Raw genomic sequence first — 16161 nt, forward strand, 5'->3', positions numbered from 1 at the left:
TAACCTGAACAATGGTGGGATCTTGGAGCTGATGATGAGGTATCTAAAAGTCATCAGCCAGAAGTTCCTGGTGAAGTGGCCTCCTGGCTTGTGTGAGGTGGTCCTTAGTATCTATAATAACTGGAGAAAGCATAGTAGTAGTCTTCCCAATCCATTACTGAGGGACTCAAGTAATCAGCACATCAAGGTAATGAGACACTTTTCCGTATATTTGTTTGCTGCTGTGTTGCTCTCTGTGTACCAAAAGTACTTAAGTGTATATATCTAATAGACACACACATGCTCATAGACATAATGTAAGTCCTGTATTTACTCCTTTACTCTCATTCCTCTTTCTTTTTCTTCCCTCCCTTTGCTTCTGATATGACACAAAGTTTTGTTTCGTCATCAGCTGAGTAGAGAGTTCTTTGTTCAGGCTGGCTGCTTGAGGGTTGGTGTTTCTGTGTTACATAGAATAATTACTGTTTCATTTACCTGCAGTTAATAGTAAAAAAAAAAAACCCACCACAAAACTGACACCAAACCAAAACCACCACCACCCTCCCCAGCATCACAATTTTATTGCCTTTAAAAATCTGTAGATTTCACAAATGCAAATACTTCTGTATTTCTGTATATTTTTTTATATATACACTACACTTCTAAAGCAAATATAAATGTATTCCCTTGGCTCTCACTATGACTGCATAACTCCTTGGTTGTATGTAAAATTTAAAAAGTCAAAACTTGGTAGCTTTACCATTGAAAATCACTATCCTTGTGCTTATCTATTCTTTTTCATCCTTGAATTTATTTTAAACTTGATCTGCAAACTATCCTGAATGTAATAAATACAGATTTTTAAGATTGTAAAGGGCTGTTTTGGGAATGTGTATGGACTTTGCAACCTTTTCACAAGCACCTGGTTTTTACAACTGGACCTGTAGCCCTTATTCACGTGAATTTAATAGAAAATAGTATGTTTGTCACTGTACAAAACTACTTGGCAGAGATCCATGGTGATGTAATTCTTAACAGACTCCTGAACTTTATCTAGGAAGCATTAATAAGCTGATAAGACTAGAGTGCTTACTCAGTCTCATGGAGACTGAAATACTGCTGGAAATATAGGATATAGACTTTTTATTTCTCAAATGTCACTACTTCTGCTGTATCCTGGAACTATGCTTTTAGCATGATTTTGCAGTTTAATATAGTTTTATTTCAGCCAGATAGAAAAATAAGGATGTCAATTTTTTTCTAACATCAGGCAGTGTTGTTCTGATGGCTTTCCTTTATGAGCTGATATTTTAAATTTTTTTAATGTTCCCTCCTTCTAAGCGTTGTTTTATTCTGTGATTTGTTAATGCTATTGTACACTTTTAGACCGAGAAAGTAGTCATAGTTTGGGAAGAGAAATCCCAAGGAGATAGGCTGAAGATTTTGTTTGAAGTAGATTAAAAATTTAGTGATGGGATTTTTAAATTCTTCTTTTAATGTATTTCTTCCTGTGTACTCTTTTTCTGATACCTCCCTACTTTTTCTGAAGGATATGATGTTGATGAGCCTTTCTTGCATGGAACTGCAGTTAGATCAGTGGCTTCTAACAAAAGGGAAGAGCTCTACAGGTGAGAACCAGATGTTATTTTCTTCAGATTGTAAAGACACTCAACGTATATGAAGAAATGTTTCCAGGAATTCATTGGATTTTGGAGCTATTTTTTCTTAATCAATGTCTTTCAGATTTGTGTTTTATTGATCTGCCAATTGCTTGCCTTAAAGTAGATCAGTACTTCTGAAATAATAGTATGTGGGAGTCTTCATGGGATGCTAGTAACCTTATGATAAAGTGTAATTAATTGATTTGCAGTTTCTCCACGAAATTGCCCTGCTGCCTCTGTAAATGGGAAGTTTGGTCCTGACTTCCCAGGAACTCACTTCTTGGGAGACCTGTTGCAGCTGTCATTTGCATCCTCGCAGCGAGATTTATTTGAGGAGGGCTGGATGGAGTTTGTCACTCGGGTGTATTGGCTGAAAGCTCGCTTTCTGGCACTGCAGGTTTGTTTTACTTCTGATTTAACAAATAAAACTTTTCCCAAGTTAAAATCGATGTTGGTCAGAGAAGCTACAGCTGATTTGGGAACCTCGGCTCATTTAGTCATGTAGATAAAGTCAGCTCAATCCTTTGCAATTTCATTTTACTTTTTAATAAATTATCCTGAAAGGTAGAGGTGGAAATGAATTAGGAATTCTCACATACTAAGCTAATATTCACATATATTTAGTATTTAACTATTTGTGTAGATTAGCTTGTCTTGAGCTTAAAAGACTATATCTGGACCAAAGTTATTTGGAGTATTATTGTACAGCTGCAGAACATGGATTTTGGGGGTGACGACCAGTGGGTTACTATCGGAGTCCCAGATAGTCCAAAGTGCAACTTTCAACTGTAGCAGCAGGTTGTATGTTTAATTACTCTGCCCTCTGTTTTTCAAGGTAGCATGATTATTCTGTCGGAGACATTTAATTTAATATGCAGATTTTGAAGCACAGGGTTTTAAACCTATCACTGAAGGAATAATTTGAAAAGAAATAGTATTTGATCTCAGACTTTTTTTCCTCCATGTGTTACTTCATGAGGACATCGAAGAATTGTTTATATATTGTTTTCAAGTCAATTGTCAACTAATAATGTGAGTCAGTTTCATAAGTGTGAACTACCCGGTTCCTTCCGTTTTTATTTTTTACATCTAAGGATTCCTTTCTAATAAACTTACTTGAGGAAAAGTCAGAGGTCTCGTACAGCTACTGCCATTTTTGCTTTAAATGTACAGAATTACGTTTTGCTGTGCAGCTTGCATTTCTCTCCTGACCGCTCTACTTCAGTTGGACAGAACAAGTAGAAGACATTGAGTATGCAGAATATAAGAACGTTTCTTGACTCAGTGCTTTTATTTGCACAAATTGAAGAGTTATTTCTTCTGTTTTACTCTTCCATGCTTTTAAAGGAAAGGGATTTTAGCAATTCAAATTAATCTTTCAAATTTATGCAAGCTGAATTTTATATCTCTGACTCTGATTTGTTTTACCTGTTATTAAAGTCACAGGTAAGATTTACTGCTTTTGGTTGGGTTTTTTTGAGATTATTGATTGAATTTGTTTTTCATTCGAGAGGTTAAGCAGTACAACTGTTAGTGCCTACACTGAATTTAAACATCTTCTACATGCTTTAGAAACCCTTGCTGCAGACAGAACTTCAGATTTTTACTTTGTTTTTTTAATTTTCTTCTTATTTCTCTACTATCTTTATAGGGAGACATGGAACAGGCACTTGAAAACTATGATATCTGCACTGAAATGCTACAGAGCTCCACCGCAATGCAAGCTAAAGCTGGCAATGAATGCAGCATTGTAATACGGTTACCGAATCTACACGTTGATTCTGTTGTTTCTTTAGAAGAGGTAAGAGTTTAGTTTGCAGGTGTATTCTCCTCACTCCATCCCTCGCAGTTTCAGAGGTCATCTATGCGTTAGCTCTTTCATGATGGAAGTTTACCATAATCTGTCCTAGAATTTTTCTAAAAGTGAAAGGACAGGTTCATAGTTTAATAATGACATCAGGACCATCATCTACTTTTTAAAAAGATGCCTTTGGATCTGTTGGTCCTGTACAACTTAAGATTGCTTTTATGCAAAATAAAAATATTACAACAGCTGCACGTAGAACAGTAGATTATTAGATTAGTGTTTTATTTTCTGTTCTTAAACATAAAATTCACTTTTGCTTAAATGAGCTCTTTACTTCAGCGTTTTGTTGTCCATGTAACAATTTGCATACACTTTTAAACAAAGAGTTGTCTTTTTTCTGTTGCTGTTTTGGGGGATGAGCTCTAACAGAGCAGAAGCCATCTTCACTTTGAAGTCCTTTTGATGGTTGTATACTTGGAGTGCAGAACTGTGTGATTTGGGCATTTGAAGCAAAAGTTTTAAATCATTGTAGCACTAAAGTCATGTATTATATAATGTTTAACAATTTATGGAACGGGTGAGCTGTTACATAGTAGGTGTTTTCTTCCTGGTTTATGTTCCTGGATGTAGATGCAGAGTTCATGTAGCTTTACAGCTAAACTGTTAGGAGAAATGTCAATAGCCAAATGTATGTGAAGGCAAAATGAGAGTTGGATTGTGTCATCTGTGATGTCTGCAGATTGAAAAGAACCTAAAATCTCTGGAGAGATGCCAGTCTTTGGAAGAGATACAGCGACTCTATGAGGCGGGGGATTATAATGCAGTAGTGCATCTGCTTCGTCCCACGTTATGCTTTAATGGTTATGGCAGAGCAAAACATCTGGAATTTGTGACATCCATACCAGAGAGACCAGCACAGCTGCTGCTCTTGCAGGTTTGTTTTGCTTCTTAAAAAATCTGTTTTAGTAAGGGACTAAGATTCATTTTTGAAAACAGAATGAAAGGATTTCTAGAGTGGGTGTTAATGGTTAGCAAGTCTTACTTACAAAGCAAAACGTGGAGCCAAATCTCTAAATGGTTTGAACAGCACAGTTTTGTCAACATCATTAGCAATATGCCAGCTTTTACTAACTGAGAATGGGACTGAAGATGTAAGAAGGCCTATGGGAAATGGCCAGGAAAACCGTAAATTCAAATAAACTTGAATCATTTGCAGAGACGTCTTCTGGATTGGTTCATGCTATCTGCATCTGCTGTGAATACTTCGTGCTTTTGCTGATGTTGACTATTGTGTTTTACAACCATTCCGAATCTTAAAAGTTATCTACTTTATAAATGATTTTGTGTGTGATACAATGTATCTGTCCTGCATGAATGACAAGCCATTGATAAATACATCCAGCAGCACTGGTCTGGATTTAGTCCATTTGCCACTGTGAAAATAAAATTAATTCAGCTATAGGAACAATTGAGCTTATCAGGTTCTTGAGGGGGGAAAACAAGATTGCACACAAAAAGACTGATGCTCTTTTAACTGGACTGAACCAAAACCCTGCAGCATATGTGCCATCTAGTGACCCAAACCTCGCAGAGTAAAAAGCAGCAGGAGGATGTTGCTGTAGTGCTAGCATTGTAATTGCTATTTTGTTACTTAGGAAGTAATAAAATTGCAGCACAAGATCATAAAGAGCAAGACCCTCTTTCTCCAAGGCCTCAGTTCACTGCTTATCATTAGGATTTTAGATTTACAGCCGTCACTTACCTAAATATTTTTTAATAGCATATGAAACAGAAAGATTCAGTGGTGATTTTGGAAATTTAGATCCTACTTGTATATTTGTCATCCAGGGTCCGTGCTCCTCCTATTGTCCTTTTTTAATGTCATATTTAAAGAATCTGTTATTGTTTCATTAAAGTAACCACATTAGCTGTATATAGTTTATTGTTTTGCCCTACTGTGCAGTCATGGTTTAAAATAAGCCCTTCATCCTTGTAATAGATTTTTTTTTCTCATATTTACATTCCTAGGACTCTCTGCTCAAACTGAAAGATTACAAGCAATGCTTTGAACACTCAGAAGTTGCCCTGAATGAAGCAATTCAGCAGATGATTAATATGACAGCGGCCTCTGCCAAAGAAGAGTGGGTTGCCACGGTAACACAACTGCTCACAGGAATAGATACTTCATTATCGTCAGTCAACAGCATCCTGAACAACTCTTCTATAACACCAAGCCTCATCCGATTAGCAAACAACTTGATTCAGGTAACCTGTTCACTTGCACTAAGAAAGAGCTATTGTGTGCTACAGACCTTCAGATGTGATAGAGCTGCTCTCTCAATTGCCACCCACTCTCAGTGATGCTTTGCGTGACTTTGTCATTGGGGGAAGGTTGGGGAAAGATGGGTGTTACCTTCTTAGCCTTCATTTTCATTTCAGCATGAGATGCACTGAGCACGCCTGTGCTAGAGGTGATACCACCAGGTACCCTCAAACACTAAGCTGCCTGAAGTAGTCAAGAAATAGTAGTAAGATAACCTAAGGAGCAATGCTCTTTTCTTATGCTATTTGAAATGGTGATAACGTGAAGACTGAGCTGCCTGGGTGCAGTTTGTAAGTTATGGCACCGATCTTGACTGTGTGTGCTAGAACACAAGATCCTGTAAATCTTATGAACATGGTAGAGTTTCTTGCGAGTGCTGGCCAAGCTAAGGGTTTTTCTAGTGCAAATAGAGACGGCAATGAGAAGAGGGCAGGAAAAAGTGGTGTGGACTGTTTCTAGTGCTAAAAATACACTGATTTTAGCCTTTTAAACAAGGTACTTTCAAACCTTAAAACTACTGAATTGATATTTTTCAGTCCAGGTAACAAATGAGGGACTTTCAGTTCTGTTAAGAAGCAAGTTGGGTTAATGTTAAAATTCAGTGTGTTTGCGACTCTCAGATCTCCATTTACTTCATTAACACCCAAGGAGCTTCACTGCTCACAAAATCATACGCTCATTGTGTAAAGTTATATGTGTGTATCTGTGTTACAGAATGTAATGGAATTTTGGAGAACAGAGCCATTCACTGTAAATAGTTTCTGTAGTAATAATAAATATGATTATTTATCTACATAAATACCGAAACAAACAGTTGTATGTGTGAAGGAATGTGAGAAAAGTGAAGGACTTCAGAAATTTCTGGCACTGTGGCAATAAAATGGGCACTTGTCTATGAGAAATGGTAGGACAGCAGTTCTATGGCACAGCGTTGTGTTGCTCAGAATTTGTTCAGTTACGTCATTTATATAGCATCTGTTAGTCATTCTAGCTGGTTTTAGTTGTTATAAGACCTCATAAAAAGTTCAGGAATTCTTTTAACTAAGTTCCTCTTCCTTGCTGTGCAGTAGTGAGACCTGCTAACACTTAAGAATTTGTGCTGCACGTTTGCTTGCTCTGAATTGTTTGTATATGGTATTAACAGAGACATAACTAGCTGGAAAGTGATGATGCTAGAGGAATATCAAGGTAGTGGAAATGATCGTGTATCCTTCCCCATGCCAGGTGATGTTATTTGTAGAACTTCTACTGCCACTCACTGTGAGGAGCTGAGACTCAAGTTTATTTCCTTAGCACAAAATGCAGGACCAGCTTTGGGTTGTTTGGAAAGGGTTCACTCCTGATGTTTATTTCATATCTCTTTGTATAATGTCTGTTTCTTTATTAGATCATAGACTGTAGCATGGCAGTCCAGGAAGAACCAAAAGAACCTTATGTCTCCTCAGTCCTTCCGTGGGTTATCCTGCACAGGATCATCCAGCATGAGGAAGATACTTTTCGATCCGTTTGCTGCCAGCAGCAGCAACAGAACCAGGGAGAAGAAGGTGGGATAATTACTCACTTTCACATAATGGAGCTGAGCTCCTCACCGTCTAGCTCTGGCATGTAAATAAGAAAATACTTGTTTGTCATCTTATCTTGCTGGCTGGAGGGAGTAGAGGGCTATGCAAACATCAGCGCCTTGTCACATGGAAGCTTCTTTTTGCCAAATGAGCCATTGGCTAGTTGGATTTAACTCAGTTCTGTGCTACTTAAATACCAACTTCTTTCTTCCAGTGAGTCCTGACACCCCTATGTTGCCTTCTTCACTCATGCTGCTCAACACTGCTCATGAGTATTTGGGAAGAAGATCCTGGTGCTGCAATTCAGACGGTGCTCTTCTCAAGTTCTACGTAAGTGTTGGTGTCTGTGGTCTTTTGGACAGGAAAAAAGCAGGTGGGCTGAGCTGAGTTTGCAGCAGGGGCTGGTAACCCTGGTTCCCCTCCCCACGAGGAGTGTGATGATGGCAAATAACCAAACCCCAGCAGGGAGAATGAGCCAATTACTGCCCCAGAAAAGACTTCCAAGTGTCTTGAGTGGAAAACTGCTGTTTAAGTGATTGCTAGTAGTTTAGTCAGTTGGGATCAGTTCAGCCGCATTCCTTGGTGTGTAGCCATCTGAATGACACTATTCATACTGTGCAGTTCTGTATCCCTTTTAGCCAGATTTTCATTAGCTTTCCCTTCTTTTTCTGCAAAGGCTTCTCCATCCTCCTTTTTCCATGCACAGGAAGTTGATGTTTGTGAGTTAGGGCAGGTACTCTTGTGCCTTTTCCTTTTTGACAGCATTGACAAACTGTAGTGTTTATATTCACAAAAGCAACGTGGTGTATACTGGAAAACTGAGTGCTCTGAATTCTGAAACACTGATATCTAAAGTCATTGACTGAAGATAAGGGTTTGTGATTTAACATGGGAAAAAAATAAAAGCACTTTATTGCAGTTACAGTGCCATTGAAATTACTTGTGTGAGAGTAGTTTACAGGAATCTGGATAATACTTGGTTGTAATTGGGGAAAAATATGTGTAGTTCCTTAATGTCATTTTCATCACCTGCTTTCAGCCAACTAGATAACTTAGTGCAGTCCTCAGCTTGCGAGATGACCTTCTCATTGATGCTTGTGGTGTTGTAGGTTCAGGTACTACAAAAAGAACTCGCAGCATCCACATCTGAAGATACCCATCCATACAAAGAAGAGCTGGAAACAGCCTTGGAACAATGTTTTTATTGTTTATATGGTTTTCCCAGCAAAAAAAGCAAAGCAAGGTACCTAGAAGAACATTCAGTACAGCAGGTAAAGTATGTATTATTTAATATCGGTGAAATATCCTGAAGTGATGAAAGATACATCCTTTCTTGGGGTTGATGCACCTTAATATACTTTGGAGGAAGATTACTTTTATTTCCTTGTAAAATTTATGTATTTTACATATTGTAAAAAAAACTCATTTAAAAAAATACAAAGGCCTTTGTGAATATTGAGGGTCATATATTTGAAATAAAATGCTAATGTAGTCTTATTCAAAGTAGTCTGCCATTTTCAAACTGTTGACAAGTTTATTTAATGATACGTGACTTTCCTGTTTTCATCAGAGAAAGCTCAAGTTTGAGGAAAATTAGAGAGGAAAAAAGTCAGCTTGAGAAAAGAAAAACTGCAGCCAACCTTGCAGTTAATGAAAGTGAAAAGTGTCACTGTTTAAAAATTGTGCAAGTAAATTACATTATAGCTTGCTTTGAAATCTATGATGGTAAATATCTGGTATCTGTTTATGAGAAATATATGAAAATCAGTTGAGTTTGGGAGAAGAACAACTACGGAGTGCCTTGGGAAGAGAGTTGTAGCTTTAAGGAAGGGACAGAAAAAGCAGTTCAGGAGTCCTTTGCCTTGAAACATCACTGTTTCTATTAAAAAACCTCAGAAGATTTTTGCTTTTACCGTTTATTGGTAAAATCATTTTCCAAATGAATTCTGTCTCTTACCTGTTAGAAAATTAAGATAATGAGAAAATGAGAAGAACTGAGAAAAGGGGAAGTATAAGGAGATTGTCCTCTGTCTTCCTGCTGGGTGAAGAAGTTCTTATCATTAACAAATGATTTTTAGTAATTTGACTTCTCCATTGTCAGCAAAATTTACTGTAAGGAGTAAGATGAACAATGAAAGGAGAAAAACTTAGTCTAGCAGAAGAGAACTGTATTTTTTTTTTACTGTTTTCAAAAAAGCAAAGTGAGGAAAAGGTGAGGAATGAATTCTGAAAGTACCTTTCTGTAGAAAGTTTGAAGGTTTGAAGATTTTTTGAGTCTCAGAATTTTGTCCGATTCCCCCTTCACTTATTCTTGAGCTTGAAATTGAAGGTGTCAGCGCTTTTCTCCTTCATATCTTACCCGCGATCTCAGTGTCACTCAGGATGTTTACAGTTGGTTGTTGCTTACAAATGACTTCTCTGGGCAACTCTTCTAAGCAAGTAGAATAACTTTATTTTTCAGTGATGTACATGAGGTTACAGCCTGATACCTTAGTCTTTTCAGTTAATGAGCAGGATGTTGTATTTGTAAGCAGCAGTAATTAATGGTGCCTTTAGTTGTTCTGTTCTTGGGAGGTTTAATTTGTTTCCTGCTAGAGTAATATTTATGTTCTTATGAACTAGAAAAGCTGTAGAAACTCAGCATTAGTAGACTTCTGAATTTTGGAATTTGAGACAATTTTTTTTTCCCCCTCTCATCTACCTCCCTCTTCAGGTTGATCTGACATGGGAAGATGCTTTGTTCATGTTTGAATATTTTAAGCCTAAAACTCTTCCGGAATTTGATAGTTACAAAACGAGTACTGTGTCTGCTGATTTGGCCAACCTTTTGAAGAAGACTGCTACAATTGTTCCTCGAACAGACAAGCCTATGCTGAGCCTTGATACTGTATCTGCCTATATTGAAGGAACATGCAGCAAGGTATAATAAATTGCTTTTAAAAAAAATTGGAAGGAGTAAAAATTATTGCTTTTATTTTTATGTTGACTTTCAGATAGTCAGGGGAGTGATTTATTCCATGATGCTGGATTTTCTCAGATAATTGTTTTCTAATGAAATAAGAATGACACCAGCAAAGCTTTTAGTCTTGGAATAGCGAGATGTACTGTTGAGTAACGTAGAGTCAGTATGAGATGTTCGTTAGTGTTCCTCAGTGCTCTGTGTATCTGTGGAAGGCTTTCTCTGTCTTTGTCTTCAGTATGTTCTGTGCTGAAAAGTTGACTTTCACTACAGGGAAGAAGCAAGTGTGCAGCTTGTTTAATATGAACATTTTATTTAATATGAACCTCTACTTTCTTTTCACTTCCAGGCACCATCTCTCCCAGACGGTGCAGACTATTCTCCACCAGTGGTGACCGAGTTGTACTATCTTCTGGCAGATTATCATTTCAAGAATAAAGAGCAGTCCAAGGCCATTAAATTTTACATGCATGACATTTGTATTTGCCCAGACAGGTCAGTGTGATTGAATCCTGCTGCATATAATTCATTCTGCTGACTCAATTCAGTACTGAAAAGCAAACAACAAAAGATACTTCTTTTGGTTTCAGGAGTTAAAACAAACAACAAAAAACCCCACCTGAAAAACCCACCTGCAGTCCATTATCGTAGATCAATTGTGTGATTAAGACATCTCTAAAACAACCCAAAAAACAAAACAAAACCCAAACCATAGCATTAAATATATGATTGGGTTTTTAAAATTAAAACTAAAAAATGAAAGGCTCATGGGGGAGCTAAATTAAAATCGAGTAACAGGGAAGAGCAAGAACTGAAAATCAGTATTTCCTTTTGCATCTTTTGTTCTTTGTTTTGGCATGTTCACACATGACAAGGAATGAGTAATGTCACTGTTTAATAGCATAGCTATAGTGCAAATAGTGTTCTTTAGTGAATTAACTGTTTAGGCTGATCTCTTTCTAAAAGTATTGATCTTGCTGCCAGAGAACTACTTGGAGAATACAAGCTCAAGTAAAGTATTGAAGTGATATTTACAACTTACTGAAATACCACCAAGATAAAGCTCTTTCATCTTAAAAATCAAGCGTGTTTTGAATAGCAGTCTTCTAAAATGAAATAATCTTTAAATGTACTGATTAAATACAGAGTTTGCATGTTAGATGTCAGCTATCATTTTAATTGTCCTTGAAGTTGATAGATCAGGGTCAATGACAAACCCCGTAGTTTGCTAGATTTGAGACAAGAAAATGATTTCTAAATCCAGTCATACAACAGAGACAAAAGGGAAGGTGAAAGCACAGAACAATTTTATGTGTGAAATCTACAGAGGAAACAGCTGTATCTTAGTGATATCGAATCTTCGGGTCTTGGAACTGTGATTAGCAGGTTGCTAACACCTATTTTTGAAGCCTGATAAAGAAATTACCAACGCTCCCCCCTATTTTCTCTGTTGTTTTGATACTTTAAGATCTAAAATCATAATTGAGTGGAATGCATTTTTGCTTTAATGTGGTAGCAGGTTATTTTTACCCTGCTCATATGAGATACTACTTCTTCAAATGTCTGTATGAGAGTTCCCTTTCCATTCCCCTCAGGAATCTGACTGGTGAGGTCACTTGACCCCGAAATGGGTTTTCAGTTGAAATCAGCAAGAAATTACAAGCAAAAACCTGAGAACGTTATGATTATTCCTTTGGTGTTAGAATCGTGGTCAAATGGAAAAATTCCAGAGCCGTTGACCCCAGATGCTAATGTGAGATTACAGAATATGGAAACTACTCTCCAGTCTGTATTGTCAGGGACATAACAGACAAAGGACGAGATCGCGAGCAGTCCCCTCAGTAAGCAGTCTTCATTGTTGTTGATCAGCATTTTCCTACATGCATGCATTTTGGTTTTTGTGATTTTTATGTTGGAAAATGATGATGATGATGATAAAGACCGTCCCTGGTTCAGTCCAACAATACAAAATGAAATAATGGCTGTCTGCTGGCCTACAGAAATAAAGGGTGACAATGTTTGGTTAAGACAGCGTAGTTGCTGAGAAATGAAATCAATGGGAGCGCTGCCATTAGAAGAATAGATATGCTAATTTTGTGAGGCAAATAAACTTTGTTGTTGTATCCGTTTTTCGTGTGCGACGATTAGTGGGGACAGTGCTTTATTAGAAAACCGTTTTTAATACAATCAGGAGGATTTAGGCTCCAAAGCCTCTGTTCCACTGTGAGAGGGGGAGGAGATACAGAAATGTTTTGAGAGAGCATGAAAGGAAGAGAAAGTTGTGGATACAACAAAATGAGTCTTGTCTATGCCATGCAGTGTAATGTTCAGGGGGAAGTTGTTCATGTGTTATGTTCTTGCTTGCACAGGTTTGATTCATGGGCCGGCATGGCTCTGGCTCGAGCAAGTCGTATTCAGGACAAGTTGAACTCCAATGAGTTGAAAAGTGATGGCCCAATCTGGAAGCACTCTACTCCTGTCTTGAATTGCTTCAAGCGAGCCCTAGAGATTGACAGCTCTAATCTCTCTTTATGGATAGAATACGGGACCATTTCCTATGCCCTCCATTCTTTTGCATCCCGTCAGCTTAAGCAGTGGAAATCAGAACTGCCCCCTGAAGTTGTGAAGCAGGTGGGATCTGGCATTTTAAATATTTTAAACGACATTTTCTAGCATAGTAACTTTTAACAATATTTACATACTGTGTACTGCATATTAGATTGTGTGGTGACTTAGTGATATTGGAAATTATAACATTCATTCACATAAGCTGCTGGTGTCAAATCAGTATTTAAAGGGTCTCTTTCTTTCTGTTTCCTGGGCAAAATTACTTTGAATCTTATCTTTGATTTATCTTTTGAAGGTGACACAAAATTATTGTAACCTCCTGGAAAGAGGAATTATATGTACATCATCTTTCTGTAAATGTCATGCAATATTTCTGGGGAAAAGATGAAAATGTATACATAACTGAATAATGAAATTATCAGGAATTACTCTGATATCTGTGTTTGTATGGTATCTCTTGTTATCTAAAAACATCCTCCTCCTTTTCTATGGTGTTGGGCTATTTACTTAAACAAAAGATCAGAATGAGATTGATAGAATTTTCATAGAAAAAAAATTGTTATAAATTCATTGGCAATTTATGCGTTACGATGATTAAAAAGTTAGAGTTATTATGAAGTTTATTGCTAATCCAAAATGAGCAATTCTGAAGACTTTCTGACAGCTATAAGAGTTGCTAGGGAAAATGTTTTGCCTTTTTGGACCAGTAAACTCTCTCTGATTTAACTATTCTGAGTTACTAATATTATGCTGAATATTCTTGCCATATTCAGCTCAAAATTGGATGCATTGCAAGCAAGAGGAAACACATTTCTTCAGAAATGACAGTGGTCCTTAATGGCTCTAGCAAACTTCAGTTGCAGAACAAAACGATTATTTTCTTTGAATAGTTAGTACAGTTAGTTATAGCTCTGAAAAAGTGGTAAAATTTTTGTGCACATGTATATTAGTTGTTGATTTTGAGATTTATATTTACATGTATGTTTTTACACTTTCGTCTTACTGTTTTGTTCTAGTTATTTGTGTCAGCAGTTACTGGAATGAACAAAAACCTATCCTTCAGCATGTTTGCTTGTCAGGATGTATTCGATCCCTTGGAAATGTTCTGGATCTTTTAGGCTTAAAGCATTTTAAACGATGTACCTTTTTTATGCACTTTTGTATGCAGGAGTGTATTTTTAGAATATTTCATCCCAGCCACAGTAAATTAATATATTCTCAACACTTTGTTCGACCACAGATGGAAGAGCATATGTTGGAGACAGCCAAATTGTGTTTTACATCAGCTTCTCGCTGCGAGGGAGATGGCGATGAAGAGGAGTGGCTTATTCACTACATGCTGGGAAAGATTGCAGAGAAGCAGAAGCAGCCTCCTGTTGTCTATCTGCTTCATTACAAACAGGCAGGTCATTACTTACATGAGGAGGCTGCCCGATATCCAAAGAAGATTCACTACCATAATCCACCAGAACTTGCCATGGAAGCGTTGGAGGTAAAGAAAAGCTGAATACGTAGGGTTGAAAACCCTAATGGATAATGGAATGCCAGCTATTATTAGTGCGTATTATTTGGCATATGTTACATGATGCTCTGCATCTGGGAACGTTTAGAAGACTAACTTGGAGAATAAATGGATCCTGTCATCCAGGCTGGTTTTGTTTTAAAGGCTGGATATGCGTAGAGTCTCAGTATTGGACAGAGAGGCAAAAGATCCATTTTTGGATTTTGCTGCACACAGTTCCTTAGTCAGTTTTTATCAAAATCAAACATGGACAGGTTTCACACACATCTCGCTTCATCTGTGAAAGCGTAAGTTCATGCCTGAGTTGGAACAGTAATCCTAACACCTTTGCTTTCACTGTGTTCTCTGGTAAAAATAGTGGATCTAAAACATACCAGTGGTGACTTTGTTGTTGCATTCCATGCGGACAACTATCTTTACAAACTCCTGCAATTTCTACAGAGAAGAGACTATTTGTAGTAGGTTGCAGAGGTGTGAATTCTCTACTGACCATGTGCATTTTGATGTTTTCTAGGTATACTTTCGACTTCATGCTTCTATTCTGAAACTTGTGGGGAAACCAGACTCTGGAGTAGATGCTGAGATACTAGTTAGTTTCATGAAAGAAGCCTCTGAGGGACCGTTTGCTAGGGGTGAAGAGAAAAACACCCCAAAAGTTGCAGAAAAGTGAGTGCTAATTTCCAGAAGTATCCTCTGAAGGCATACTTATAAACTACTGTATAATGAACTATAAAGTGAAGCTAAATGAAATATAAATAAAACAAAGTGATCAGAATGAATTCCAATGTTTGCAGTTTTCAGCTGTCGTGAGCAATAAGGTTATACCCTACTCTGAGATCTCAGCAATTGGAACAGTGTAGATGAAAAGAGCAAAATTCTGATTTTGTGGTCTGTTTTGAAAGTGCTATTTTTATTAATAGAATTAATATTTTTAATCAACTGTTAATAAATACAAAATCAAATGGCCTTTATTTTAAAAGATGAGAGACTTTAGTCCTTGTAATTTGTCTCATTGACAACTACAAAGTAGATAATATTTTAGTGTTGAAGAGTGACAAGTGAGGAGTGTAACCTGTATTAAAACCCCATAGTTTAGGATTTATCACTAAGATTTGATTACTGTATTGGAAATGTCCTAAGAAAATGCCGTCTCCTTTTGTTCTTAGTATATGTTCAAAGAAAGTTAACACTTTATTTTTCTTCTTGCCTCTTCCAGGGAAAAAGCTTGTATGATTGATGAAGACTCTCACTCTTCAGCCGGAACAGTGCCGGGCCCTGGGACTTCCCTTCCCTCATCCTCCGGTCCAGGTCTGACATCCCCACCTTACACAGCCACTCCAGTTGACCACGATTACGTCAAATGTAAAAAACCCCGTCAGCAGGCAACGCCGGACGGTACAGTCCCTGTTCTCAATACTGGCAGCACAAGGAGGTGCTCTAATCATGGGGGGTTTGACCAGGAATGATCAAACTGCTCATTTCAAGGAGGGTGATGGGTCTGTGGTAACACGGGCAATATTGAAGCTCATTATCTTTATAAATTCAGTGCTTTAAATAGAATCAATGTACAGTCAGAGATTTAAATACAAAATTCAAAGTTGTCACCTGCCACCATTGGCACCTGTCACTTAGTCAAAACAGGAATGTCAATAGGAGGAGTATGTAGCTGACTGAATTTGCAGTGATTTTTCTTTTCTTTGTTTTTTCCGTCCTCCAGAGCTAAATGCCTGTCTGAGCTTATTAGGAAAGATGTGGGTTCAGTTTTCAGAAGACTGAACAC

The 16161-nt window shown here is 37.5% G+C and overlaps 1 protein-coding gene across 1 annotated transcript in view; it reads left to right on the plus strand.

Annotated features, from left to right (window-relative positions):
• LOC104279327 (calcineurin-binding protein cabin-1-like) overlaps positions 1-16161 on the plus strand; it is a gene marked incomplete at its 5' end in the record, with an annotated part of 36673 nt that overhangs the window by 7933 nt on the left and 12579 nt on the right. Inside the window, 15 exon segments of the mRNA XM_009876567.1 lie at positions 1-187; positions 1529-1607; positions 1850-2037; positions 3292-3441; positions 4187-4381; positions 5476-5712; positions 7158-7314; positions 7547-7662; positions 8442-8603; positions 10046-10252; positions 10641-10786; positions 12661-12922; positions 14100-14351; positions 14896-15047; positions 15598-15776. The exon segment at positions 1-187 is cut by the window's left edge and continues 29 nt beyond it. Of these exon segments, the coding sequence (XP_009874869.1) occupies positions 1-187; positions 1529-1607; positions 1850-2037; positions 3292-3441; positions 4187-4381; positions 5476-5712; positions 7158-7314; positions 7547-7662; positions 8442-8603; positions 10046-10252; positions 10641-10786; positions 12661-12922; positions 14100-14351; positions 14896-15047; positions 15598-15776 (2669 nt within the window).

Source organism: Apaloderma vittatum, unplaced genomic scaffold (assembly GCF_000703405.1).
Source record: "Apaloderma vittatum isolate BGI_N311 unplaced genomic scaffold, ASM70340v1 scaffold40019, whole genome shotgun sequence".
NCBI lineage: Eukaryota > Metazoa > Chordata > Aves > Trogoniformes > Trogonidae > Apaloderma > Apaloderma vittatum.